This window comes from Saccharomyces kudriavzevii, assembly GCF_947243775.1.
Source record: "Saccharomyces kudriavzevii IFO 1802 strain IFO1802 genome assembly, chromosome: 8".
NCBI classification, from domain to species: Eukaryota; Fungi; Ascomycota; class Saccharomycetes; order Saccharomycetales; family Saccharomycetaceae; genus Saccharomyces; species Saccharomyces kudriavzevii.
The window spans coordinates 292,096-319,592 of record NC_079279.1 but is presented as its reverse complement, the minus strand read 5'-3'; the positions used below and the strand labels follow the sequence as shown (position 1 = coordinate 319,592).

At 41.0% G+C, this 27,497-nt stretch overlaps 16 protein-coding genes across 16 annotated transcripts; 5 read left to right on the top strand and 11 right to left on the bottom strand.

The window, feature by feature from the left end:
* Positions 1-294: 294 nt before the first annotated feature.
* On the top strand, positions 295-1,536 carry DMA1 (ubiquitin-conjugating protein DMA1; the record flags this gene model as incomplete). The annotated part of the gene is made up of 1 exon (XM_056228496.1): positions 295-1,536. The coding sequence occupies one exon, from the start codon at positions 295-297 to the stop codon at positions 1,534-1,536; it is 1,242 nt and encodes a 413-aa protein (XP_056088211.1).
* A 127-nt stretch (positions 1,537-1,663) lies between these two features.
* BZZ1 (Bzz1p) lies at positions 1,664-3,565 on the bottom strand (the record flags this gene model as incomplete). Its single annotated transcript, XM_056228495.1, has 1 exon — positions 1,664-3,565. One exon carries the CDS (start codon positions 3,563-3,565, stop codon positions 1,664-1,666), a length of 1,902 nt encoding a protein of 633 aa, XP_056088210.1.
* A 266-nt stretch (positions 3,566-3,831) lies between these two features.
* Positions 3,832-5,304, bottom strand: APE4 (aspartyl aminopeptidase; the record flags this gene model as incomplete). Its single annotated transcript, XM_056228494.1, has 1 exon — positions 3,832-5,304. The coding sequence occupies one exon, from the start codon at positions 5,302-5,304 to the stop codon at positions 3,832-3,834; it is 1,473 nt and encodes a 490-aa protein (XP_056088209.1).
* Positions 5,305-5,963: 659 nt separating this feature from the next.
* SKDI08G1580 (putative cystathionine beta-lyase) lies at positions 5,964-7,100 on the top strand (the record flags this gene model as incomplete). The annotated part of the gene is made up of 1 exon (XM_056228491.1): positions 5,964-7,100. The coding sequence occupies one exon, from the start codon at positions 5,964-5,966 to the stop codon at positions 7,098-7,100; it is 1,137 nt and encodes a 378-aa protein (XP_056088208.1).
* Positions 7,101-7,200: 100 nt separating this feature from the next.
* UBA4 (Uba4p) lies at positions 7,201-8,523 on the bottom strand (the record flags this gene model as incomplete). The annotated part of the gene is made up of 1 exon (XM_056228490.1): positions 7,201-8,523. One exon carries the CDS (start codon positions 8,521-8,523, stop codon positions 7,201-7,203), a length of 1,323 nt encoding a protein of 440 aa, XP_056088207.1.
* Positions 8,524-8,690: 167 nt separating this feature from the next.
* Positions 8,691-9,329, bottom strand: ERP5 (Erp5p; the record flags this gene model as incomplete). Its single annotated transcript, XM_056228489.1, has 1 exon — positions 8,691-9,329. One exon carries the CDS (start codon positions 9,327-9,329, stop codon positions 8,691-8,693), a length of 639 nt encoding a protein of 212 aa, XP_056088206.1.
* A 243-nt stretch (positions 9,330-9,572) lies between these two features.
* On the bottom strand, positions 9,573-11,330 carry CTM1 (cytochrome c lysine N-methyltransferase; the record flags this gene model as incomplete). Its single annotated transcript, XM_056228488.1, has 1 exon — positions 9,573-11,330. One exon carries the CDS (start codon positions 11,328-11,330, stop codon positions 9,573-9,575), a length of 1,758 nt encoding a protein of 585 aa, XP_056088205.1.
* Positions 11,331-11,579: 249 nt separating this feature from the next.
* GGA2 (phosphatidylinositol 4-phosphate-binding protein) lies at positions 11,580-13,334 on the bottom strand (the record flags this gene model as incomplete). Its single annotated transcript, XM_056228487.1, has 1 exon — positions 11,580-13,334. One exon carries the CDS (start codon positions 13,332-13,334, stop codon positions 11,580-11,582), a length of 1,755 nt encoding a protein of 584 aa, XP_056088204.1.
* Positions 13,335-13,599: 265 nt separating this feature from the next.
* CDC12 (septin CDC12) lies at positions 13,600-14,823 on the top strand (the record flags this gene model as incomplete). Its single annotated transcript, XM_056228486.1, has 1 exon — positions 13,600-14,823. One exon carries the CDS (start codon positions 13,600-13,602, stop codon positions 14,821-14,823), a length of 1,224 nt encoding a protein of 407 aa, XP_056088203.1.
* Positions 14,824-15,028: 205 nt separating this feature from the next.
* On the bottom strand, positions 15,029-16,054 carry TRR2 (thioredoxin-disulfide reductase TRR2; the record flags this gene model as incomplete). Its single annotated transcript, XM_056228485.1, has 1 exon — positions 15,029-16,054. One exon carries the CDS (start codon positions 16,052-16,054, stop codon positions 15,029-15,031), a length of 1,026 nt encoding a protein of 341 aa, XP_056088202.1.
* Positions 16,055-16,248: 194 nt separating this feature from the next.
* YPT35 (Ypt35p) lies at positions 16,249-16,893 on the bottom strand (the record flags this gene model as incomplete). Its single annotated transcript, XM_056228484.1, has 1 exon — positions 16,249-16,893. One exon carries the CDS (start codon positions 16,891-16,893, stop codon positions 16,249-16,251), a length of 645 nt encoding a protein of 214 aa, XP_056088201.1.
* A 344-nt stretch (positions 16,894-17,237) lies between these two features.
* Positions 17,238-18,221, bottom strand: GRE3 (trifunctional aldehyde reductase/xylose reductase/glucose 1-dehydrogenase (NADP(+)); the record flags this gene model as incomplete). Its single annotated transcript, XM_056228483.1, has 1 exon — positions 17,238-18,221. One exon carries the CDS (start codon positions 18,219-18,221, stop codon positions 17,238-17,240), a length of 984 nt encoding a protein of 327 aa, XP_056088200.1.
* Positions 18,222-18,628: 407 nt separating this feature from the next.
* SBE22 (Sbe22p) lies at positions 18,629-21,193 on the bottom strand (the record flags this gene model as incomplete). The annotated part of the gene is made up of 1 exon (XM_056228482.1): positions 18,629-21,193. The coding sequence occupies one exon, from the start codon at positions 21,191-21,193 to the stop codon at positions 18,629-18,631; it is 2,565 nt and encodes an 854-aa protein (XP_056088199.1).
* Positions 21,194-21,776: 583 nt separating this feature from the next.
* KIC1 (putative serine/threonine protein kinase KIC1) lies at positions 21,777-25,007 on the bottom strand (the record flags this gene model as incomplete). Its single annotated transcript, XM_056228480.1, has 1 exon — positions 21,777-25,007. The coding sequence occupies one exon, from the start codon at positions 25,005-25,007 to the stop codon at positions 21,777-21,779; it is 3,231 nt and encodes a 1,076-aa protein (XP_056088198.1).
* A 601-nt stretch (positions 25,008-25,608) lies between these two features.
* BIG1 (Big1p) lies at positions 25,609-26,703 on the top strand (the record flags this gene model as incomplete). The annotated part of the gene is made up of 2 exons (XM_056228479.1): positions 25,609-25,718; positions 25,803-26,703. The coding sequence occupies 2 exons, from the start codon at positions 25,609-25,611 to the stop codon at positions 26,701-26,703; spliced, it is 1,011 nt and encodes a 336-aa protein (XP_056088197.1).
* Positions 26,704-26,889: 186 nt separating this feature from the next.
* GEP4 (phosphatidylglycerophosphatase) lies at positions 26,890-27,447 on the top strand (the record flags this gene model as incomplete). Its single annotated transcript, XM_056228478.1, has 1 exon — positions 26,890-27,447. One exon carries the CDS (start codon positions 26,890-26,892, stop codon positions 27,445-27,447), a length of 558 nt encoding a protein of 185 aa, XP_056088196.1.
* Between the last annotated feature and the right edge of the window lie 50 nt (positions 27,448-27,497).

Sequence of the window (27,497 nt, the reverse complement as noted above, 5' to 3'; positions counted from 1 at the left end):
CGACAAAAGTCACTCTCCACGGCCCACAAAGAGAATGAGAAAATTGATAGAACTTGCCATTGGGATCAGCAGGAACCTTGAGCTTCTACATGTGAGTTCAGGTGAGATACGCTAGTAAACTGGTGTATAGATTTGACATTCTTTTTAGAAGGACACTCGGTATATGGCTCGACTGTAGACCGCATTTTTCGTTTGGCTCGCTGTCCCGTTTATATTCGTGTGCTGTGAATTTTTTCTTATAGTGTCGATTCCTGTGGACACAGTTTCCGTGTAGCTGTTTGAGTCCCTTCCTGGATGTCTATCAATACTGCCCCCTCATCACCCCCTGATCAAACGTCCTCCAGTGCTCCAGCTGACGCTGCTTCGCACGACCACGCCAAGTTCAACAATCCCATCAGGCTGCCGATATCCATCTCTCTCACCATTAACGATGCGCCTAACAATAGCAGCACTAATAATGGCGGTGTTAGTGGTTTGGGCATTTTACCATCGCGTACGGCTACTTCATTGGCCATGATGAACAATGCTGTTGCCGCTACCGCTACTACTGCTGTCGCTGTGGAGGCAAACGCAGCTCCCGCTGTGAACACTACAAAGAGCATCCGTCATTTCATATATCCTCCCAATCAAGTGAACCAGGCGGACTTCTCTCTGGACATACATCTCCCACCAAATACCTCACTACCCGAGCGGATAGACCAATTCACTTTGAGACGCAGAATGGACAAGCACGGGCTTTTTAGCATCAGACTGACACCCTTTATAGACACTTCTTCCTCTTCTGTAGCCAACCAAGGTCTATTCTTTGACCCTATCATAAGAACTGCGGGCGCAGGCTCACAAATAATCATCGGAAGGTACACGGAGAGAGTAAGGGAGGCCATTTCCAAGATTCCGGATCAGTATCATCCCGTAGTGTTCAAATCAAAAGTGATATCCAGGACCCATGGGTGCTTCAAAGTCGACGACCAGGGCAATTGGTTGCTAAAAGACGTCAAATCTTCCAGTGGAACATTCCTGAACCATCAGCGCTTGTCGTCAGCGTCTACCATTTCGAATGACCACCTTCTGCACGATGGCGATATCATACAATTGGGCATGGACTTTCGCGGCGGTACAGAAGAGATATATCGGTGCGTAAAGATGAAAATTGAACTGAACAAGTCCTGGAAATTGAAGGCTAATGCATTTAATAAAGAGGCATTGAACCGAATAAAAAACTTACAGAAATTAACTACGGGTCTAGAACAAGAAGATTGCTCCATTTGCCTAAACAAAATAAAGCCCTGCCAAGCCATTTTCATATCACCATGTGCCCATAGTTGGCATTTCCATTGTGTGAGAAGACTAGTTATTATGAGTTATCCTCAATTCATGTGTCCAAATTGCAGATCAAACTGTGATTTAGAAACCACTTTAGAATCGGAATCGGAATCGGATTCGGAATCGGAAAACGAGAACGAGGATGAACCAGACATCGAGATGGATGTAGATATGGAAATAAATAACAATTTGGGCGTTCGCTTAGTAGATTAATCACATGAAATTTTGTGCTATATATATGAATATAAGTATACTATAATATATAACATAGATTTACCTTTTCGAAAATGCGGGGGGGAGGCCAATATAAAAAATATAAACCAATAATTCATTCATTCATTCACCTACAGTAACTAGTTGGAAATAGACCTTTCAGCCCATCGCACTCGCCATACGTCCATCCGCTACCGTCATCACCTCTGATAACGGTTATCTCGTCCCCCACATCAATTGACATCTCATCATCCCCTTGCGCTTCATAGGCATACACGGCTTCCATTGTCCTAACGGGCAACGTGCTCCTTCTTGGTGGTGGCACTACTGGCGCGGGGCCCTTGCCATTTGCTGTGGCCGAAGCAGCACTAGATACGCGAATGTACGTGGTGGGTACAAGCCCTGTTTCGCCAGTATTGCCGTTGTTTATCTTGGTCCATCCAGAACCCGTATCGCGTGCAACCAATGAAATTTTGTCGCCTGGCGTAATATCAATTTCATCATCATCCTGCTTCACATATGCGTACAGTACTTTGTTGCCGCTGTCGTCATTGGAAGTTTGCGTGGTTTTTGTTGTGACACTCGTGCCGCTAGTTTGGACAGAAGTATTATCTCCATCTTCGCGAGTATCGTTGGGTGCAGCGCCTAGCCTGGTTCTCCTTGATGTATTGAAAAGGCTTGTTATATGCAGGGGTCCTCCGCTGCCACTATCAGTACTCCCGCTGCTTGTAGGTCTCGAATCAACGTTCAAGATATTGTGCTTTAACTTACTGAATATCCCAGATTTCTTTTTCGTTTTGGAAAGATCAATATCATCCGTGGACAAATCGTATTCTTCAGGAACGTTATTCTGAATACTTTCGATTTGAACTTCGGCTTGTAATTTCAAAGTCTCGTGAGAAGTAAAGGGTGAAACAATATTTAAATAATCTTTCAACGTATCATAAAATTTAGTGGCGCTGACATTATCTTCGTTAGTTTTCATTTCGTGTTTTATTTTATTCAAAGTGGATAGTCTAGACAACTCGTTTTGAGTTTTGTCTTGCAATGAATTGTAATCATTTTCGGCTTTAGCCAACTTGATTCTCAAGTCTTCGACTTCTAGTGGGGATGGAACTGCAAACTTTTCATCATCGTGCCATACAGGCGATGGTTTATACGTGAAGTCTTGTGGTTCCTTCCAGTTCTGTAAATTGTGTTTGATAAAGATGGCCGTATTCAAAGAGGGTTTGTTCTGCATGACCACAGAATCCGCAGTCTGCAATCTCTTGCTGACTCTTGTACCTAAATCTTTTTCGACAGAAGCCGCTTTCAGCCACAGATCATTTAAGAAAAGAGTCTTTGCCTCACTCACGTCTTGCAAAAGATCTAGCACTTCAGGAACATCTTGGAAGTAGTATTTATCCTTAGTTCTATTTGCCTGGTTAATCTTGATCAAATATTCGTTTTTGCACTTATTCATTTCCACCTCCTTTTCATTTAATTTTTTCTTATTTCTATCATTAGATGCCTTGGTGTGTCTATTTCTAGCCATTTCCATAGTAGAACAGGCTTCATCATAGTCCTTCTTAGCCTTTTCTAATTCATGGTAGATATTATCCTTTTTATTAACCATGTCATTATTGAATCCAGTTATCTTGCTTAAGGTCATATCGAGCTTTGTAAATAGCCCACTCAATTGATTTGCGATATGATTTTCAAAATCCGATGACAACTGATTATGATCCCTAGAAATCATATCGGTTTGAGTTAAGATCTCATTCCATGCGACGACACCTGCAGCTTCAACGGACCCTGGCGTAGTAGTAGGTGTGTCACCCACAGAGATGGGAACCGATGTTGAGGATTTCTTGTTGAAGTACTCAGCCGATAAGCGAGCTAGTCTCTCACTGTACTCCTTTTCTAATTTAGCCCTTTCTCGATAGAATTGTTCAATGTCCTTCAGCCATTTCAGATTATTTTGAACCCATTTATGGGTTTCCTTGAATGAGTCTTTAATTTCATTACCAATCGATAAGTTTGCGCTCATTTTTTATTGCATGTAATTTAATAATTGGTCTTTGAGGGACAGCCTTTTACTCATGCAAAATTGATCAATCTACTGCCTCCTTCAGGACTGTTTGCTTTGAACTTTAATATGTTCTTTTGTTTGCAGAAGCACATGGCTTTCAAAACTTTTATTTTTCTTTTAGTCCCCGCGAAAGGTTATGTAGATCACAAGATATTGCATGGCTTATTATGTATATGAAAAGGAGGAAATAACTAGTTCGGATTATCGATTACTAAAGTTGCCGTTTAGACAACTATCTCTGATTCTATAGAAGAATAGCGTTCGAAAAATTCCCTGAATAACTTGATTTGATATTCCAAGTCGGCAGAACCAGCAGTTTCTCTGATTGAATGCATACTTAATAGTGGATTACCCAAATCCAAAGTTCTGATACCTGTCTTCGATGCTAAGATGGGTCCAATAGTGGAACCGCATGGGGAATCGTTGGCCACGACAAATAATTGCAGAGGTACTTTAGCAGCGTCTGCTAGCCTTTTCACCAAGACCAGACCTGGCGAATTGGTCATGTAACGTTGATTTGCATTGATTTTGATTACGGGACCGCTGCCCAATAAAGGCTTATGCTGACTTTCATATTTGTTCGCGTAGTTTGGATGAACTGCGTGAGCAACATCGGAAGATAGAAAAAATGATTTGGAAGAGGTTTCCAAGATTGATGAGTTGGATAACGGCTTAATTTTATCTGAATCGTCACCTCTCAAAATGGATAATCTTTCTAGAATGTTAGGCAAGAAGTTAGAGTCAGCACCTTGTGCGGAGGACGAGCCTATCTCTTCATGATCAAAGCATGCCATCAACCTAATACCTGCTTCCTGATCAATTTCCGTGTCAGCTGCTAATGTCAAACCGTGCATTGACGTGAAACAGGACGTTAAGTTATCCAATCTTCCGGAGAAAACAAACTCATTCTTGAAGCCACCGAGAGTGGACGCGTTATGATCGTAGAGAATCAATTCGAAATCTTCGATGTCTTCAATCGCATCGATAGCTAGTTCCTCGGCGACTAACTCCAAAAGTTCTTCGTGATGTCTCTCCACTATTGTTTTGATAGAGGTAAAGCCACTTTTATCAGCGTCCTTTTCAGTGCTGGTTTCGGCACTGTTCCTTTGTAAACCGCCAATCGGTAACAATTGTGTTTCCTTATTGAACTCAAATTTTTGGTTTACGTCTCTATCCAAATGAATAGCCAAAGTAGGAATTTTGAGCAATGGTCTATCTAAATCTACCAATCTAGCAATGGTTTTGCCTGTTCTTGCGTCCCTGACGAAAACTCTTCCGGCAACGCCCAGATCCTTATCAAACCACGAGTGCCAGATGGCGCCACCATAACATTCCACGCCCACTTGCAAATACTTCTCATTAACCCTCTTGGAAATAGGCTTGATTCTCAACACGGGAGAATCGGTGTGAGCACCCGTAATCGCAATCGGATTGCCAGGTTTCCATTTTCCGCCAATGGCAAACGCAATAATGGAAGAGCTGTTCCTCGTTACAAAGTACTTGCCTTCCCGTGAGACTTGGCCAGCCCATGATTCACGTTCGCTCAGTTCCCTGAAACCCTTCGACACCAAATGCTTTTTAATATTATGAACTGCATGGTAGGGGGAATGCGAGCTGTTCAAGAAATTGACAAACTCCTTTGGATAATCACTCTTGGATGTTTTGTTGGACATGCTTCTCAATTGTATCCTGATCATAGAAAGCCGAGCTTTTATCCCTGCTTTTGCTCGTCTACTTACCACAATTGAACTCTTTTCTTTCCTTCGTTATAGAAAGAAGACCCTTTTTCTCACTCGCGCTTGAAATATTTTTGGTTTCCTTAAGCTATATATGATAAGGCTAGCTACGACGGAATAGCATCATGACGGAATAGCATCATGTAGCTAAAGAGAACTGACATCTTGGAGGTCAGTTCTCTTTTTTTTGAGATAACGCTGGCGGTTGATTGTTAATAGCATCGTTTTCATGGAACAGTACTACAACACGTTATGCTTTAGTAAGACGTCACATGCAATTGCGCGACGTGTATGTCTGTCGCAACGTTTATGCAAATGGAATTGATCCTATGTTGCACAGTAATATGTAAAAATAAGACTTTCTGGCACCTCCAACATGTGTTGATCGGAGGTTTTTAGTGTTCTCTGGTAAAGTTGAAAGGCATTGTGCAAGCACTGCTAGATAAGGAAACTGTGGCTCTTGTTTTTTTGAGGTGTTTAATTCTGAATGCGATCATCTGATCGCCTTATGCAGCACGCAATATATAAGTATTATACGTCGATGGCTTCTTGGAGCTTGTTCCCTCGTTAGTTATGCAATAAATGTATCCAAGAGCAGGCTGTGTAAAAAAGAAGGGAAAATGGTTAACTTGTCAACAGTTTTGATTCATGGCGATGACAAAGACAACAGGGTTACTGATGTGGCGCCCCCAATCAACGTCTCTACAACGTTCCGTTACGATGATGATGACCTGATTCCATGGACAGAGCGTGAAAACCTGGACTTTATGGAAAAGAAGCCCGTCTATTCACGTCTAGCACATCCAAACAGCACCAGGTTAGAGAGTGTCTTTTCAGAGATCCTCGATGGCTATGCCGTCATCTATTCCTCTGGGTTAGCTGCATTCTACGCCGCAATGGTGCATTACAATCCGAAGAAGATTTTCATTGGCCAGAGCTACCATGGCGTTCGTGCAATTACGAACATCTTGGCCCGTAATTATGACGTTAAACAATATCCTCTAGAAGATATCGAAAAATATGCTTCTGAGGGCGACATTGTTCATCTGGAATCTCCTGTAAACCCGTATGGTACATCTTATGATATTGAAAGTTTGGCTCACAGAGCTCATACAAAAGGGGCCCTGTTGATAGTGGATTCCACATTTGCATCTCCGCCATTGCAATACGCATGGAATTTTGGCGCCGATGTCGTCTTATACTCTGCTACCAAGTACTTTGGTGGTCATTCAGATTTATTGAGTGGTGTTCTTGTGGTTAAAGACGAAGCAGTTTCTCGACAACTGAAAGACGACAGAATTTATTTAGGTACAAACGTAGCGAATTTAGAAAGTTTCATGTTGTTACGGTCTCTTAGAACTTACGAAATGAGAATAACCAAGCAATCAGAGAATGCCACGAAACTGGTTAAATTCTTGTCAGATCATCAATCTGAATTTGACAAAGTACTGAAAACGATCTACCACTCATCTCTACAAACTGAAGAGTTTGTCAAAAAGCAACTAGTGGGTGGGTATGGTCCCGTTTTCGCCATCATTTTACACAACAAGGAACAATGTAAACAATTACCTCTCAAGTTAAAATATTTTCATCACGCGACCTCGCTAGGTGGTATTGAGTCCCTTGTGGAGTGGAGAGCAATGACAGATCCATATATCGACCAAACTTTGATAAGAGTCTCTGTGGGCTGTGAATCTGCTGAAGACTTGATTAAGGATTTGTCTTCGGCATTGAAGGAATTACAGGATACTGCTTGAATATACTGTTCATGCGTTTCGAATTTTTTCCCTTGTATAGAGTCGAAAGAAGTCCCAAAAAAAAAAGACTTCCATACACTTATCATACTTATATATGCGATTAGTATTTAGGAATGGTGCGGTCAATATCATCAATGTATTTGAAATAACCTCCCCTTACGTCCCTTACGTTAACGAACCCAAATTCATCCTTCAGCAATCTTGTAGCTACCTGAGAGTCGTTACCATAACGGCAAAGAACCACTATACTACTGTCCTTTCCTACAGTTGGGAGCTTTTCTTGTAGCTTCTTGAGATCACCGTTCATATCTCTTAACCTTTTGATGGGGATGTTGACCGTCTCGGGAAAGTGAGATATGTCATAGTGGTGGGATGGTCTGACGTCAAGGAAGATGTGCTTGGCTGAAAAATCTTCACCCTTGTATAAATTCTGAAATGCATCCACACTCAGTCTTTCATCAGGCTCGCATACGTTATAGTTCCGTGAACCGCAGAACAATTCGTAGTTTATCTCGCCCATTTCGATGGCCTCTTTCGTTATTGTTCGGTTCTTACCGCAGCAGAGGCAACTCTCTTTTCTACCTCTCATTTTAAAAGTACGCAGGCTTTGTTGTGGGAAGCCGGAATATAGCACCAAGAAAGGTTTGAAGTTCTCATTGGTATAGACTCCTAGGATAAGTTTCAGAGTCTCCACGGCCATCATCGTTCCAACTACTCCAATGCATGGGCCTATTACACCACCCTCCTGACAGGAAGTCACTGCGTTTGGGGGTGGAGGTGTCGGATAAAAGCATCTATAACATGGCCCCACGCCATTAAAGTTCAATATAGTTAGCTGGCCCTCTGTTCCTAGCCCGGATGCCGAGATCACTGTTATTCCCAGGTTTACAGCTACATCAGAAACCAAATATCTGGTTAATGGAGAATCAGTGCAGTCCAATACATAATCATATCCTTCGAAAATCGCAAATGCATTGGTTGAATTCAATCTAACGGGATACGTGACAATGCTGACATGTGGGTTCAGTTTTGTAATGGATTGTCTGGCGGACTCGCATTTCAACATGCCGACCCTGCTAGAATCATGAAGCACTTGCCTGTGCAAATTGGAAGTTTCCACTACATCGTTATCTACTATACCGATCTGACCCACACCAGAGCCTGCTAGGTATGGCAAGGCGGGAGACCCCAGACCCCCAGCACCAACTACTAAAACCTTGGTGTTTTTCAGTTTTACTTGACCCACTACGCCGCCTGTTTCCTCGACAATCATTTGCCTCCCGTAGCGTTGGTATTCCTCCAGAGATAATGGGTAATCCTGCTTATTGTCTTTTCTACTGGCCAGCTGCTCCCGCAAACGCGCATTTTCGAGTCTGAGCGCCTCAAGTTCAGATGCTACACCTTCTAGCTCGTTATTGCTCATTATGATAGGTCTCATCCGGCTTCTTGTACGTGCTCCATGCTCTTTGCTTTTGTCACTCATTATTGCATCTGAAGAATATTTCATCATTGGAGAGTCATCGCATCTGTTCGTAACGAGTGATATATACAGGGTGTATATAAGGCAGTATAGTATACACATTATGTTTACTATACAACCTTCTGTTTAACGAAGAAATTCTTAAGGTAGCGCAGCTGGAAGATGCAGGTTCCCACTAGTACGAGAAACTGGAGTGCAGACCACGACATTATCTTGCTATTGGCGGATTCGCTCCGGTTTCTGAATTCCGCCTCCTTACCTCTAATAGTGTCTTGCTCCTTACGAATCGAAGATAACCTTTGAGTCAGCTGCGTCACCCTTCCCTTGAGTGAATTCATGTCCTGCTTTCTTCTGCTGTCGAGAGCTTCGACATTACCAATTTCCAGTTCTATGAATATTCTCAATGGAGAGGACTTCTTGTTGTAAGATGGGGTGAAGCAAACTCTATGTTCCCCTGTGTCCAAGGCAGTGAAAGTGAAATCCCCAGTGTGTGAGTTTTTCTGGTTCAGGACGCGATGGTCATTATCGAACGATTCATCTACGGTTATGCTTATACTGGCTTCCGAGTCCTCTTCAAACAAACCATTCTTTTCCGCATACAAATCCAAATCACCGATCAGTAAGTTCCCCTTCGATAAATGCTCATAAAAACATTTGGTCTCCCCAGATTTAGCGTAAAAATGGACACCTTCCACGCCTTCGGCAAGAGCAAATAAAAGACAAAATCCGTATACTAAAACACACTTCATACCAATCCGCAGACGCTGGGCGATTGCTCTTTTGTCTCAAGTGTTCACCTTGACATCTCTAGAGAGATCTCTATAAGCTATAATTGCTTTGTATATCAAACGGAGAAAAGCGCGAAAAAGCGGGAAGAATAAGCCAGAGAAAATGAAAACGCGTCAGATTTTTGTATTTGGCACTCATCATGTTAGAGAAAGGATAACTAGGATATTTATATACAAGATGGTAAGTTCCGTAGCTTGACCTATCTAATCATTTCCAAAGAAGGCGACGTATTGATTCGTTTCGTCCTCAAAGAAATCCGTGAATGCGCCGGAAGTATAAGAAGCTGGGTCCTCACATTTGCGGACTGGCTTCTCTGTCTTCTCGGAGATCTCCATGTGGTCGTGAAGAAACCTTAAAGGAGGGAACGTGCTGGGTTCTACATCGAGCACAACATTGAGATCACTGAAGAAGATAGTAGAGCTTTTATCAATGGCTGTTGCTAAATCATCAATTATCTCCAGCTCTTGGGCAAACAATGCGCTGGTAACATTTGAGTTACTGGTAAGTTTAGTGATTCGGGATTTCCTGTACTTCAAAAAGCTCCGGAAGAAGTCAACAAATCGAGACCTGGTTTCGGCTGCGTCTTGTCTTTGTTCTCGTTGAAGTTCAGCAATTGCCTCTTCGCTGTTCATATGTCTTTGCAACATGCAACCGCTTTTTGTATCTTTGAAGCGTAACGACCACGCCAAAGGCGGTAAATTAATAAAATCATCACCGTTCAATTCTCTATCCTGAATGAGAGAGCGGTATTTTTCCGCAATCATTGCTGCATGTTCTTTTGTCTCAGGATTAACCAGGCAATGCATCTTGGCGAACATCAAATGACAGGCAGAATCATATGCCCAGCGTGCTATTCTTGCATCTCCCAAGGGTGGAATAAATGGAAGCAAAATTTCATCAAACTTTGGTGTCGTGTCGTTGATAAACCATCTGACCTGGCCATTGTGTTCATGTTTAACTAGTGAGACTACAGGGTTTACATGTAGCCATTTGTAAAAGGTCCTCAACTCTGCATTTAAATCTAGCCCGTTGTAATCTCTTAAAAAGCTTCTGTCTAATGATACGGTCCAAAATTGTGGATAACCCTTGAAATCTGGAGCGAATCCATACGTTAGTAACATCGAGAATAAATTATCTGTGGGCGTGTAACTGATGAAGACTTCTACGGAGTTTGCACCCCTCTCTTGAACCACATCTGCATTAAGTAGGAGTAAAACATCATTATTTGCAGGGTCGATATCGAAATAGGCATTTTTTCGAGTATTTTCGTGATTGGCAAAATCTAAAACAGGAACTAAAGTGGAATGAACGGTGAATTCTTGCCCTTTGGTGCCAGATTTTTCCGGTATCTCTAGACAACGTGAGATTATCGCTGAGTAAAGGTGTTTGATATCATTTACATTCAGAAGGTTTAGAAAAAGGTCTTTGAATAACTTCAATGTTTCTTGAAGCCCAAAAATTTGAGGATAATGGCCGTAATCTGTAGCTAAGTCTTCAATGGTGTCCATAGCAGTTTCTACGTCACTGTTCATCAAAATATTCTTCAAATAGTACTTGATACTACCAGGTATCTCATAACTGTTGAAAATAGATTGGAATATCATGAAGTAGATGATGAGCAAATTTGTTTCTGTCAGAAATCTGCTGAAACCGGGATATTCCATTATTTCACGAAGAGCCGTCTTAATCTTGTTGTTAGTTCTTTGAAATTGTTCTTTTGAAGTAAACTCGTCCTCATCTCCTAAGAGGGCCAACAGTGTGTTGATATCAAACGTGAAAAGTTTAGGGATTCGTAACAATTGGACTGTTCCATTGTTTACTTCCTCACCGCTGAATTTTGTAGGATCGATGAAAAGCCCATATCCACTCTTAGGGTCATCGACGGTAGATGATTTCAATGAGAGGCCTTTGTGAAAGAAAATAGCCTTGGAATTCAAATAAAAACGGAAAGCTTTCTCCATTTTCAGGTCCTTTTTTGCTGGGTTTCAGCCTCCCAAAAATGGTAAAGAGAATACATTATGTTGTTGATCGCTTTTTCTTCAAACTATTCAAAATTCCAAACAGCAAGTCCCCTGTTAGAATACAACGTGTAAAAATAGTTGATAAAAGTATCGCTGAGAAGATCTCTACAAGTTCGTCTACATATAGATATATATTGTTCAGAAATACACATAAAGAAAAAAAAAGGATCAATAAAAAGCGGTAAGGGATTATACGTTAGGTAATGTAAACACAGCAGTTTCGTCAAATTGTGTGGAATTGATAAAATAGGAAACCTTCCACTTGACTTTTAAAGTCTTTGAAGGGTTAGCTGAGGCATTTTCAATGGTTCCCTCTTGTGTAATACCATCTTCAGCGTTGGCAATCATGAAATTACCTGATTGTGGTTGCAATTTCAAGGCCATTGACTTTGGCACTGCTAATAGAAAAACCAAATTAGAAATCGATGACGAACTCAAGTTTGAGAAAAAAGATTTTATCCTTATAACCGAGTCGGACTCTCTAGAAATTGTGAACTCAATCTTCAAGTTAGAGGACTGGCTAACTAGGGTTCTTGCAGGCGTCATAGTCGTGCTTGATGTTGTGCTTAATCCGGATAAAAAGTCGAATCCATTGCCATTTAATGCTTGGCCATTAGTTGGTTGTTGAGGGCTTGCAAGTCCCAAAAGGTCTAAAGTATTATTGGAGCTGTTGGTAGTGGTAATTGGAGGCGCAGGCTGAGAGGACCCCAACACAATATCACCACCGAGACCAAAGGATGTTTGGGCAGCACTTGGAGTATTTGAGATGGATAGGTCTGTTAAATCGCATAATAAGTCATTAGCAGAACTTTCTGCTCCCGCTGAGGTACCTGCACCATTAGTATTGTTAACTTGAGAAGGTGTTTCATCCAGGTCATTGAAATCAATTAGGTTAATTTCATTAGTTAGAGCGCCAGAAGACTGCTGTAATGGAGCAGAAACGTGGTTTGGATGTATTTGTGAGGCTGCGTTGGAGTCACCATTTTTCAGTAGACTGAATTTTTCCAATAATTGATTAACTGTATCGTTAAACTTCAGTAGATCTTGCACCAAAGTATCATCCTCCTGTTCCTCCTCAATAATCTTTTGGAATTTTGGTTGAGCTACTCTCAGTGCACTATGAAGTTCTTGAGTAGTCTCGTTATCCCAATTCTGTGAATCTTTTGATTCAAGCATTTCATTCAATAGATCTGCCTTACGCTTCAATTTGTTTAATTCACTAGAGATGGCTTGTTTAGCTTGTATGGCATTGTCTTCTTTGAAGCCTGCCATGATTTTCATCAATTTGTTAGCTTCCCTCAAATCTTCAGGTTTACCACGTCTAATCAATTCCTCCAGTTTTGCAGCTTGGGCGATTTCTTGTTCTTTCTGAATTTCACTAGCGGTCTTCAATCGGTTGCTAGGTTTCAAAACCGCCAAATCGGACTCACTTATCTTAGGGAATGCATAACCCTTGTATTTTAATAAGCGGTGCATATCTCTGATATAACTCATATCATTTTTGTAGCTTGAGTGCTTACAAATCGTTTGGTACCATTCTTCGAGAGCTGTCAAAATTAATCTCTGAATCTTGGAATAACGCAATGGTGGATGGCCTGGAAATCTCTTGACTAATTCATTCAAGAATTCCTTTCTAGAAATCTGCAAGTGGAATGGATATCCACAATTCTTGACAAGCACGTCTAACAAAGATAACGCGAATATTGCCACGTGCGATTCCCTATTGTTAATCAATTTGGCAAGCGCAATGGCAGCATCTCTGGGAGCAGCACCTTGTTTTTCGTTGATATAATCAGCAACGTCGAGATTCAACGCCAAATCTGGTTCAGCCAGAGACATTCTGCAGGCCCTTTGAATCTTCCTCAAAAGGGAATTGCCCATGGCCTGAGGTTTCCTGACGGGCGCTTCGGACAGGTATATACTATGCGAATGTGGGTGTGACATGGCGCGGTACCAGGATTAGCAATCACAACTACCAGTTATGGACGGTTCTTCTTTGTTTATAGAGATTTATCTTATGGTAATTTTCTCTTTTTTAGCAATCGTGATTATAAAAAAAAACAAGGCGCTGAAAAACCGAAGAATCTGAAATTTTTCTCGAGATCACCGTTGTTTGTTTTGACTGGACAGAGGCATGAAATAGTGTAGCAACACATAGTATTGTGATCTGAAGAGTGTAAATACCGACCTTTATTGTGTATATCAAAGAATGAGTGCTGCTACTGCCACCGCTATCGCTGCTCCTCCTCCCGTTGGGATCTCCAATCTCCCTAACCAACGCTACAAAATTGTTAATGAAGAAGGTGGCATATTCACCGTTATGCTATGTGGTGAAAGTGGATTGGGTAAAACCACATTTATCAATACATTATTTCAAACGGTTTTGAAAAGAGCAGATGGCCAACAACACCGTCAAGAGCCCATCAGAAAGACTGTGGAGATTGATATCACGAGAGCTTTGCTAGAAGAAAAACATTTCGAGCTACGCGTTAACGTCGTTGATACTCCAGGTTTCGGGGATAACGTGAATAATAACAAAGCTTGGCAACCATTGGTGGATTTCATTGATGACCAGCATGATTCTTACATGCGTCAAGAACAGCAGCCATATCGTACCAAAAAATTTGACTTAAGGGTCCATGCCGTTCTTTACTTTATCAGGCCCACTGGACACGGTTTAAAACCAATTGATATCGAGACAATGAAAAGGCTGTCTACCAGAGCCAATTTGATTCCAGTTATTGCTAAATCTGATACTTTGACCGCTCAAGAATTGCAACAATTTAAGTCTAGGATTAGACAGGTAATAGAGGCACAAGAAATTCGTATTTTTACACCTCCGTTGGACGTTGACTCCAAAGAAGATGCGAAAAGTGGTGTTAACCCAGATTCGGCAGCAATCGAACATGCAAGACAATTGATAGAAGCAATGCCATTTGCCATAGTGGGGTCTGAAAAAAAATTCGACAATGGGCAAGGTACTCAAGTTGTCGCTAGAAAGTATCCATGGGGGCTTGTAGAAATTGAAAATGATTCTCATTGTGATTTTCGTAAGCTAAGAGCCTTGTTGCTAAGAACTTATTTACTAGATCTGATCTCAACTACTCAAGAGATGCATTACGAAACATACAGAAGATTAAGACTGGAGGGTCATGAAAATACCGGAGATGGAAAGGAAGATTTCACGCTTCCAGCAATCGCACCAGCAAGAAAATTATCACACAATCCCAAATACAAAGAAGAAGAAAATGCATTGAAGAAGTATTTTACAGACCAAGTTAAAGCCGAAGAGCAAAGATTCAGACAATGGGAGCAGAATATTGTCAATGAAAGAATTAGATTGAATGGTGATTTAGAGGAAATTCAAGGTAAAGTTAAAAAACTGGAAGAACAGGTTAAAAGTTTACAGTTGAAAAAGTCACATTTAAAATGATGACGAATTAATGTTTACTTTCTTTCATCAAATTCAGTCTTTATTCTTTTGTCTCCTCTTTGCCGTAACAATACACACACACACACATATATACATGTATCCTGAAAAAAATTCAATTATCACACTAGAAATGAACTACATAACCATAACTCAAATAGTAAAAATAAGAAGGAGTGTCTTATTAAAATAAAGATGGGCCTATGTTCTATTCTTGAGCGCTCAAGTACCGTTCTGCATCCAAAGCAGCAATACATCCAGAACCAGCAGAAGTTACTGCCTGTCTATACCTAGAGTCTTGAACGTCTCCTGCCGCAAAAAAACCTGGCACTGAGGTCAGAGACGAGCCAGACACAGTTTTAATGTACCCTGTTTCCTGTTCGTCTACTTGTCCTTTAACTATATCTGTGGCAGGAGTATGACCTATTGCATAAAATAGTCCGTTCACTTCTAAATCATTCTCCACATCAGTTTTGGTATTCTTGATTCTCAGCATATCCAATAGCTTACCATCACCCTTAGCTTCCAATGCGACTGTGTTAAACAACACAATGATGTTCGCATTTTTCTCGATTCGTCTCTGCATTATTACGGAGGCACGAAAATGATTCTTCCTTACCAATATATATATCTTCGATCCATACTTTGTTAAAAATTCAGCCTCTTCGCACGCAGAATCCCCCCCGCCAATGACGGCCAAAGGCTTGTTTCTAAAGATTGGAACAGCACCATCGCATACAGCACAAGCAGAGATACCCTTTTGCCAGTATATTTCCTCCCCTGGTAAGTGCATTCTCTTGGCAGAGGCACCAGTGGCCAAAATTATAGCGTCCGTGGTTACGGGGACTTTATCTTCATTAAATTCAGTCCATAACTTGAATGGCTTCGAAGATAAATCGATTTTAGAGATGGTCTCTGTGATTATGTTAGTGCCAAACTTGACAGATTGTTGCCTCATTCTTTCCATCAGCTCACTGCCACTCAACGCCTCCGGAAATCCCGGGAAATTCTCGATTTCCGTGGTTGTCGTCAGTTGGCCACCAGCAGCAATACCGTTGGCCATCATTCCTTCGTATAATGTCGGTTTCATCTCTGCTCTTGACAAATATATGGCTGCGGTGTGAGCAGCTGGACCAGAGCCTATGATTGTGACCTTGTGATGAACCATCCTTAACTGCACACGTATGCTTGACTCAAGCGAATGCTTCCTTAAAGGTGCTATATGTCTTATCATGGTTTACTTAAGTTGTGAATTATGGAGCCCGTCTTTTGCTTCCCTTAAGTACTCGATGATCCCTTAAAAAGTTTTCATTGCGGTAAGTGCAATAATGCATTCTTTACTAATCACTAATTGACAACGCGCCCGAATTAAACATGCTCTCCAGTGATCGACGAGAATGGCAGCGCGTTAGATAGAGAACAGATGGGTTATGCAAGTATTTTCGAGGGCTCTAGGAACTGGATGAGTATATCCTTGGCAATCTCTACCAGCCCGCTGTTGAGAATGACGTGGTTGAGAAAGTATTCGAGCCCTCTTTGTCTTTTGGCTAGCCAATCTTTGTTTAGGTTTACTTGTTGGTACTTCCAAGTGCTGTACCACTGAACAGAGGGAGGCAGGTGGGGAATCTGTAGAAAGTGCAGTTTTTCGGGCTTAGCTGTCTGTATTCTCGTTAGTAAATTTTCCCGTAGTTTGACGAAGTCTGAGTATCGTCTATAGGTTTGGATTTTATAGCTTTCTTTTTGGGCAGAGAAAACTGTCAAGTTGGGTTCAAGAAAAACGGTAATCCTCCAAACAGCAAACTTCGTTCCGTGGTCTCCATTGATTATAGTGCAATCACTGACGTGGGCCTTTTGAAAACTGAAGTTTGCATTGATAGAGCTGCCCCGTCTAGGTCTTGTTCTGATAATTGAGGTGCCCCAATCGCTCCCGTTGCTATTGCTACCGTTGCTATTTGACGTGCTGGTAGGCTCTTCATTCTCTTGTTGTGAGTCAACTTCGAATTCCGGCTCTGTAGTGTCTTCGTCAAGTAGTTGGATGGGTTCAGGAGGCAAAATGGATATCTTGTCATTCATGTCTCACTGTCGTTATAGTTAGAATAGCAGTTGTGTGAATATATTTGAAGCTGTCCAGTTTTTCAAAGGCCGTTGCGACTCCTCTGCTTTGGTATGCCTTTTTCTGTGTCATTCACTCATCGCTTCCTTCTCTTCCTTTTTAATATCAATTGCGGTTGGGCTTTGTTAAAAAATGGCCAAATTGTCAAAAATACCAGAGGAAGTAAAGTGCGTGGACGGCGCCATAAGAGGACATAGCACATTCAACGATTCATTCAAAATCGTAGTACTTATTAAAATATGTATAAACTAATGAGAAGTAAGGTATGTATGTCCATGTCGTCGCTGGACATGAATTCTACTAATCAGGCAAAAGTTGGGAATTTACCATCCAACCAAGTCCATGGGTCATTAAACCTGATGTTGGCATTTAAAGCTGAAATCTTCTTCAGTTCTTGCTCTGTTAAAGAGAACTTCTTTTCTATTTCCAAATTTCCAAGTAGTCTTTCCTTTTTGGAAGATTTTGGTATGACGGCAATACCTCTTTGGGTCGCCCACCTCAATAGCACTTGGGAGGTGGTGCTACCTGTGTGGTTTTCTGAGACCTTCTTGATTACGTCGTTTTCAAACAACGTTTGCGTGGCCTTTGCCAATTGAAGGTCCATCTCAATGAATGATTGAGGGCCAAAGGAGGAATAAGCAACGACCTGGATGTCATGTAACTTGCAAAATTCCACCAAATGTTCTTGAGTCAAGTAAGGATGGTGTTCAATTTGTAAAGCTACAGGCTTGATTCTGCAACCGCGTAACAAGTCTTGAACCAAGCTCCCCTGGAAGTTGGAAATACCGATAGATTTGATCAGACCTTCATCAACGCATTTCTCCAAAGCGCGGTAAGTATCAATGATTGGAACATGAGCTTCGGTGATGTGGCCCTTCTCCTCGTCCTCTGTACCCGTGTAGAACCCCGGTGGGTACTTCTCTTCAAAAGGAATGTATTTGAAGGCAATCGGAAAATGAATATAATACAGATCTAAGTAATCAAGTCCCATATCGCTCAATGTTTTTTTCAAAGCCAATTTGACGTGATCAGGATGATGGAAATTGTTCCATAATTTGGAAACGACAAATACATCCTTCCTAGTGACAAGACCTTCATAAATGGCTTTTCTGATACCTTCGCCGACTTCCTTTTCGTTGCCGTAGTCACAAGCACCATCGAATAAACGGTAGCCCAATTTGATAGCTTCGTAGATTTGATTAGCACAAGCATTTTTGTCGATCTTCCAACATCCAAGGCCGACCAGAGGCATTTTCAAGCCATTGTTCAAAGTAACTAATGAAGACATTTTTAGATTATTCCGGTTTACTTTGCGGTATATATGGCAGTATCTGCTTACTTATCTTAATGCAACCTCTCGTCAATTTCTAGGTTTCCACCATTTATATACTTCATTGAACCCAGGAGCGATTTACTTGATGGCCCCCTAGGAGAGATATCTCGAGGTTTTTTTTTCCTTAAAAATTCTTCCCCGAATGGCTTTTCCTTCTTATGACGTATATGTATGTACTCATAGCAACGATTAAAAAAACAAGTGTAAAACTTAGACTTACGTTGATAAAATAGTGGGAAAATAATACATAACGGTGGCTGTGAAGAAGTAAATATATGCTAAGGAGCTTGCTTTGCCCCTTCCTTTGATCTTCTTCGTTTTCGTATGTAGGCGGAATGAAGATACAAATTTGTTGGGCAATATCAAAATTTCTTGTAATAATGCGCCCATTTCTTGATAAACATGTCGTTTACGGAATCCGTGTCTACGAATTCATCATTAATGAATACGGGAATGCAGAATCTCTGATCAGTGACGTTACAAAGACTCTTTAAATCACTAAATCCAAAATGATAGTTTATCAACACATTTAATGCTAATGATATTAGAATCTTGTAGTTTGTCACCACTTTCTTAGAGCGATAATATTCCCAGTTTCTGTTGGCAAACTCTTTTTCATTGATTGGGCTATTTTTATAACTTTGAGAATTGTTCACTACTATAATATCCATGATCCACACGAAAAGCTTATGCTCAATGCGTTCGAGGATATTCCACCAGGTTGCAGAGTTGATACATTCTGTATTTAATTCGCCCTTGAATTCTTCGTTTTGCGATAAATATCCAGCAACGACGCCCTTTCGTTCCAAAACCTTAGTATCAAATTTTTCTTTACAAAGGTCGTTAAAGCATGTCATTTGCACCAAATTAACAATGTTCCAAACCTCTTTTAGTCCTAAGTTTTGAAAAGAATCACTGACCAAGAAATGATGGAATAGGAGCTCATCGCCGGTAATTATGCCCTGTGATGAGATGGATTTTAGTTTCAACATCAACATCAAATTCGGTGATATGTCATGCAGGCCATTTACTTTTCGCCTTAAACTCGTGTCGATAATTTGCGCTATTTCAATTTCTTTGTTTTTAGGGAAATCTCCCATTTTTGATAAAAGTTCTTGTAGCTCATCAAATGATTGAATATAGTTTTTCGTGATAAATTTGGCCTTACTTTCTAGGATTTCACTGTATATTGTTGATCTAGTTTCATCACTAAATGGAGTTTCCCAAACCATTTTGCTTAAGCTTTGTAAAGATGAATTTCTTGTTATATCTCTGTCTAACAATAGCACATATTTTTGCCTATTCGTTTCGTTTCTGATCAATTTCTCCTCTTTACTTTTATTCTTCACCAGTTGGTCAAGGGATGCAACACTCATACTTTTGTTAATTTGCCTTTCATGGATTTTTTTCTCTTGACGGCCCTTAGGTGGTAACCAGCTCGGCCTTGAATGACTAACAGCATCCAATTTGCTTTCTGATACGAGTATCAAATCTTCCATACCTTGGTTTTGGGCTTCTTTTAGTTCGAATGGTAAGAAGTCGGACGACTTGGTTCTTTCAGACAGTTTAGTTCTTGAAAGTCTACTGGAAGAATGCAAGTAAACTGAAGCCAAACTCTTTGTTGTATCTTGAATGTACTGGAAGTCTGATACCTTGTTCAGACCAGGAATTGGAGATGTAGGCATCTCATTAAAATCTAACACCGAAGCATTTGATGTTGTACTTGCGAATGAAATATTTGAGTATCTGTTATTTTGCCTTGCATCAGAGCCGTCGGCGTTACTATTCGTTAAATCTCCGGTATAATCAAATGGGTTATTCCTAGCAGCCAGGTTACTCATATCTTCGGGTTTGGCTGATGCTAAAAAGGAGTTTGTCGAGTATGATGTCATGGGAACATTCCAAATCAATGAATCATCAACGTCTCCCTCTTGTAACTCAAGTATTTGTTCTTGGCTGTCATAAAATTTTTCCTTTCTTTTGATGGTGTTTCTCAAATTCGTTTCTGATTGTTCTTTGCGAAGCCTGTATTTCTGAGATGGAGTTAATGGTTTGCCATTTAAGGGCTTCTGTGATGGAACATTAAATTCCAACGAGGAGGCCTCTAAGCGACCAGTTGAGTTGGAAAACTTAGAGGTTATGCCAAACGTTTTCAAAGGTGAAAAAGAACTATTATCATTATAACCCGTAGAGGGGTATGTTTGTGATTTAGCGCGTAATCTTTGTTTGCTGTTAAGGGTCGAGGACTGGTTCTTCTTTGAATGAAATTGTTCTTGGCGAGAATGGTTAGACTTACTCATGGATGCCTCCAAAGAGGTTTCATCGAATGACATGCTTTTTTGTAGTGCCACTTTGGCGCTGTCCTTGGTTGTCTCCATAACGGTATGGTTTCTCGTTTTTTCCTTTTCCGTGGCACGTATTCCTTGAGTAGAATTTTCCATCAATATGTTGGAAATAGTATTCAATTTAGACTTTTCTGAAACATCATTACTTTCCCCCTCATCACTGGTATCATCCAAAGAAGATGATGCAGAAGTGGATGAGAACACTTCGGTAGTCTTGGTGCCGATTGAACTATTGGAAGTTGGGCGTTCACGTCTTGTTTGAACAGGATTCACTTTCGGTGGTGGCAAAGCCGTGCTAACAAATGAATTGAGCATCTTCGCCTCATCATCATCATTATTAGTACTCATGTTCAATAGTAAATTTTCGCTTGGTCTTCGAGCAATATCTAAGGCAGAAACCTTACCCATCGTATTGCTGCCAGCCCTTGACCTTCCTAAAGTCGTTTGAGACGGTGGCCGCTGGATGTGAGACCCTATGATGCTTCTTTTCTTGGCAATTATCTCGTTAGGATGACCGGTAGCTTCACCCTCTTTGAGCGCATGCAGATGAGGCTTGGGGCTTCGTTCTTGAATTGAAGTCATCTCTTGACTATTGAAGCAGGCTGAACCGTGTGAAGGCAAAAAAAAATGAAATTTCAGTTGAGAAACGTATGAACACAATTACGGTTTCGCCTTAGAAAGTGGTCGATGATCAAGGATCGATTCTGTCGTATATTCCCTCTTTAATTTCCTCTCCACTATATATGATTATACTAATGTGGGAACACAGAAAACTTAGACAAGCGTTAGCGAAAGCACTTCTCGAAGATATCTGGATAACAGCTTTCTAACTGCAATGAGAATGTTGAAACTTGAAGAGGTAAACATGGTTTCACCTCCTTAAGGCTTTTTCTGGATTTGCGCTTCGCACGTTGTTTCCCTTCGAGACGCGTGCGTGAAAAGAAAAAAATAACGGAAAAAAAGCAAATGGCGAGGTTTAATAAACTTGCGCCATTTGCTCTCAATGAGTTACGATGGCATTGGAACCTTCGAAGAACTGGCATTTGGCAAGCAAATTTGCACGTGGCACCTAAAAGATATCGATATCTTAAAAGGAATATATCTGCCTTTGGCCCTTTTTGCTAGCCTATTTCTTGGAATATATATTTTTAAATAAAAGAATAAACTAGAAGATGTTCTGATGCACATTGTCCTTGATGGGCGATGATAAAAGTTGCTCCTTCAAAGCGTGTTCAATGCAGGGCAATCCTTCTTCGAACATCTGTAGAAGATTTTCTAGCTCTTTCAGAACTTGAGGCTTCCTATCTATCCGCCTTTGTTTTCCTGGCAAACTTGATTCTAAGTCCAAAAACATTTCCATTTGTAGGCTCGTTGAAGGAGGACACATAGTGATACCTAACAAATTTCCAGAGTTTGCGACCGCTACTGCAGAACCCAAACCATGATTAGGCTGTGTTCCGGGTAGAATACTCTGTTGTAAAATTGGAGCGGCTGCGGTAGAACTTGCAGCGGCGGTAGCAGTAGCGAGAGAATTAGTAGCAGCAACACCTGCGTTGACAACAGGAGCATTATTGCTGTTAGTTCCGACGCTGTTGTTATTGACTCCGGAGGAGTTGCCGGAAACAGATGAGCCAAGAATATTCAATGGATGTTCCGAAGCAGAAGAGTTTTTTCTATTGGAAATGCTTTGGCTCCTCTTGATTTTGCTTCCAAAATCTATATGCTTTTCACTTATTGGAGTCATTGATACGGGGACGTTGGATGCACTACTTGTGTTGAATCCAAACTGATTAATATTTTCGTTCGTGCATATGCCGGCACTTCCTGGCATACCATTATTATTCGGGGGGGCTGCTGTATTTGGATCTAGTAGTTTATTTCTCATAACAGGAGTAGGCAACGGCATTTGTAGTTTAAGATTCGGATTATTGCGCTTGAAGTCACCGTTGACCCTCGAATATTCCTTTTCGTAGGAGAAATAATTCAAGCTCGTTGAGCTGTTACCGTTACTACCTGCAGCGTTAATGGTAGAAGAACTGGCAATGCTATTCAATGGTTGCAGGAGAATATCTTTGCTATCCTTGCTATTGATCATTGGTTTCATAGTTGGAGGGGCCCCAAGAGCTGCATGAATGCCATTGTGGTTGGTATTTTGCGTGGGGGAGCTTGTCGGTTTTCTATTGGGAGAAGTACCCACTCCCAACAGCGGCCTTGAGGGCGAAGAAGCTTTATGATTCGATAACTTCGTTGCGCTACCTGGATTGGCTGTGGTCATCTGTATGCTATTTGCTGTATTGCTACCGCTGCTTCCTCTGGATGATTCTTCATCGGCGTTGTTGCCATAGATATTGTTGTTATTGTTGTTGCTGTTGTTTGAAGTGCTGGCGCTAATTGACGTAGTGGAGATCGCAGTAGTTAATTTTTGGTTTCCTATGGTAGCTGGGCAATTACTACTTACTGTCAATCGTCTGGGCACATTTGAGACAGGCTTATATTGTGCTGGAATAGATGACGAAGGTGTACCAGCTGTCACCGTAGAGGACCTCGCCTTTGTGCTTGGCGCTAAGACTGGATCAGCACTAGCAGGTGTCGGTAGGGCACTATTCGGCAGTTCTTCTGGAATTTCAATTTCAATAGACGTTGGAGCAGTGGTTAGCCCACTTGTTGGGGGACCCTTTGAAGTTTTGTTGAATTTTGTTTGAAGAAGTGGCAATGCGGGTGTGCTTTGGCTATAATAATTATTTCCACTTGACAGAGGTGGAAGATGTGGCCGTATTTTACTGTTATTCATATTTCCGTTAACCTCACTGGAGATCGAGGGTATAAAATCTTCTCTTGAATTGTTACCAGCATTCAAAGATGAAATTGATTTGCTTATTTTAGGGGCATCCGCATTAACGTCATTCTCACCAGTGATGATTTCATTATCTTCAAAGAGTTCAAGTAATTGTTTAGGAGCTTTGGTTTCTAATTTCTTAGATGATGTCATCGGACCAGTAGTATGGGTTCCAGAAGTTTTTGTAGTCCCAGCTACCATCTTGGAAGGGTATTTTGAATTCGTATAGGCATTTGTCATGGGAGCATTCAAAGTGGAATTTTGAGCTATTGTACCAGGGTAGCCCTTTCCTATCGTAGTTCCTTGATAAACTAGTGGTCTCGTATTGTGATTTGTGGGGTCAAAGTAATAAGAATCTTCGTCAGGGTAGGCATAGTTGAATTGATCATGTTGGGAAGCGGCCCATTCGTTATTGGTATCCTCTGCAAGAACATCGAGATTAATGTTATTTTCGATAATGTAGTCCGACGAACTCAACGAATCAAAATCCCATTTCATTTCCACATCCCCCTCGTTTGCCATCCTCATTTCATAATCATTTGATTTTGCTGACTTTTGTGCCTCATCAACCTCATCGGTTTGCAGTGGATTTTGAGCCTCGCCGTGTTTCGATGGTTCATTCTCCGGTATACACCCTTCTAATCTGTACTTGTTTTTGTTCTTGTCCCTAAACAGTAAATATCGTGATATCAGCTCTTTTAGAATGGAAGTTGGAGTGGCTCTATGAGTTTTGATGAATTTTGATCTAAGAAGATCGTCCGCTGACAATCTTTCCTTTGGATCCTCGTCAAGGCAAAGGGCAATAAATTCCTTCAAAGATGAGCTATAGGATCTGCCCTCAAGTCTTGGTGGTTTCGATTTGATGATTAGCTGCATGGCTCTCAGAGCCTCTACGTCACAGTATGGCGGATTTCCCGTGGCAATCTCATATGTCGTTATACCCAAAGACCAAATATCTACTTTGGTGTCGTAATATACACCTTCCATGATTACTTCTGGGGCCATCCAATATGGAGTGCCAGCCATGGTTTGACGTCGTAAAGAAGTTTGATTTACTTGCGCAGCAACACCAAAATCACACAACTTAACGCTACCTTCGTTAGTGATCAGTACGTTAGCAGCCTTGATATCTCGATGAATAACGTTGTCCTTATGAATACATTTCAAAGCTACGAGCAGTTCTCTCATGATAACTCCAATGTATTTTTCATCAATTTTGCCTGGCCTCAATAACGAACGAAGTGAGCCACCGGCGCAGTATTCCATTAGAATCCAAAGGCTTGTGTCTTTCAAGTAAGAACCATAGTATCGCGTGATATTGGGCATTTGCTTCAATGAAGCTAGAAACTGAATCTCTCGCTGCACATCCTCCACCTCATCTGAATCGGAATCTAGATTCAACACTTTGATAGCGTACACTCGTCTTGTCTTCACGTTATAGCCCTTGTATACCACGCCGAATTTTCCTCGTCCAACAACTTCCGTCCTCTTGAACAATGAACTCACATCCATCTCACCTTCAGGCATGCTTTGTTTATTATTTTGAGGCTTTGTTGTCATTACTGTTCAGTTGTCTCTCTTACAAGTCGACGTCACCCAGAACTATATGGTATTTTCTGATTATTTCTCTCTAGACTCTGAAAAGGAGCAGGACTTTCAAAAAGCGTCTTCGTCTAATATATTCTAGTTAGGTGAGTTAGCTGCACGCAAGTTCGAAGTGCCTCTTTCCTGACCTGGCTTTTGCGACTTACTGCACTTTCTGTTGTTGATGCATTTATAGATTGTCAGATCAGCTTGGACTGAACGTGTAGCATGACAATACTGCTCGATGGCTTAAAAATGGGAATGAAAGAATGAAAAGGGAACAGTAACGAGTCCAAAGAGATGGCTAATTCTGAGGGGGTTGCTCTGCTAGCAATTCAAAAGCTTGATGAGATTTTTTACGTAGTAAGATTGCTAATATATATATATATATATATATGCATCCTTGGATTATGTTTGTCTTCGGCATTAATCACATCATGCAACACGAGGAGGTTTTTAGTATTGTAAGCTTTCTTGATTGCACATGGCATTAGCAACTTTCTAATATTGTAAGTTTCTATATAATGGTTCTACGGGAAAAGCGTTGCTCTATATTGCCCAAAAGTAGCAACAAAGGATGCAGACGATGTTATGGTACTTGTTGTTTATGGTGCGTGTAGGCCTTTGTGCTTCAGAGGAGTTGCGGAACCAGACTAATGTTCCTGCAATATTGTTCTCTTACAAACTGTATGTAAGGCAAATGATGTGGCCCTTCAGTAGTTTTTTTTTTCTTACTAACTAAAATGTGACATGTATTCGTACTTTGGACAGAACGCCTGATATTTTAAAGTATCAAGAAGATTATGATATGGCTCTAACGCTGCCCAAAAGCAAGTTTATTGAGGCGGCAGAGAAGTTTTTAGGCGTATGCAATGCCAACACTTATGTGTTTATTAACCAACCAGGACTGAGAAAATTGGATTTTTTGGAATTTGAGGAAGAGTTTGTTTCACTACAAAGATATATAAGACAAAGTTCAACAGCAATTAGATTCGAAAAAGTGGATCTACTGCCCGAAAACCTATATGATGACCTTGCCGACTACGTCAAGGAGTATTGCGACGCAGACCAGGTGTTGCAGCTGCGAGGCAATCATACAGAAGATTTCCAGCCCTTCATTGATAGCAAGAGAAGGGTGATCGTAATAGAGTACCCGATGTTACCAGAAGACACAAATCAACGTAAGGAAGCATTACGGCATTATGACAAATACTTAAGAACTGTACTGGCACAGATTCCATCACCAGAACAAAAAATCATATACACCTCGTTGAACCCAGGAAGGACTCTAGCTCACGAGTCGGTTATTCCCATTGAAATATTCCCAGACATTTTTGACATGAAGTGCAAACTGGGGGAAGTGGAACAGAATAATAGAGTGATGAATGTTCCTCGCCTATCGTTCAATGATTATGCTCCACGGTTCTCGGAGCCTCCTTCGGAATATGTGTCAATCTTTGATTCGGAACTGATCGAGAATAATAGAGTCCTTTTACAACTAATTTTCACGTCCCTCATTGGATTCGTTCTCTTCCAATTCTTTTTCGCAAATAAAAGGAATAACGAGAACACAAAGATCAGTAATGAGGATTGTAACAAGAAGGAAAAGTCTTCACAGCAACTACGAAAGCAAGAAGTGACCGAAAAGGTATCTTCAAAGCAAACGCTTTGAATATGAATCATTAGATAAATCGATTTTCTTAACAAAAATCAAGCAACTGGAGATTTCGCGGCGTGTCGCCTTTTCATAGCCAATGTGCGTCAAGGATCTTATTGCTGATACATATAAAATACATATACATATATATGGGTAAATAGATACATCGAAGCGTCGTGATTGCGTCTACTCTATCCAGTCATGAATATTAGTGGGACTTTGAACACGCTACGACTGCTTTATAACCCATCATTGTGTAGGCCTAGTCTGGTTGTCCCCACTTTTAATGATCTCCCCATACCAATTAACGATTCAATAAAGGCTGTTGTAGTGGACAAGGACAATTGCATCGCCTTCCCCCACGATAACGACATATGGCCCGAATACTCCCAACACTGGGAAACTCTCAAATCGAAATACCCTAATAGATCACTCTTGATCGTTAGCAATACTGCAGGTTCTGCCTCCGATAAGGGCTATTTGCAGGCAAAGCTCTTAGAAGACAAGACAGGTGTACCTGTATTGAGGCATTCTACAAAAAAGCCAGGTTGCCATAGCGAGATTTTAGATTATCTTTATAAAAACAAGGCTATAGCAAACCCTAAAGAGGTTGCCGTTATAGGAGATAGGCTGTTCACTGACATTTTGATGGCAAACATGATGGGTTCATACGGAATATGGGTTCGAGATGGTGTTAAAATTTCTTCCAACCCCCTATCCAAATTCGAGAAGAAATTGTACAGCTTTTTGGGATTTTGAATAGGCAAATTAATATAATAATTCGATCTTTTAATATTTATATAGTACAC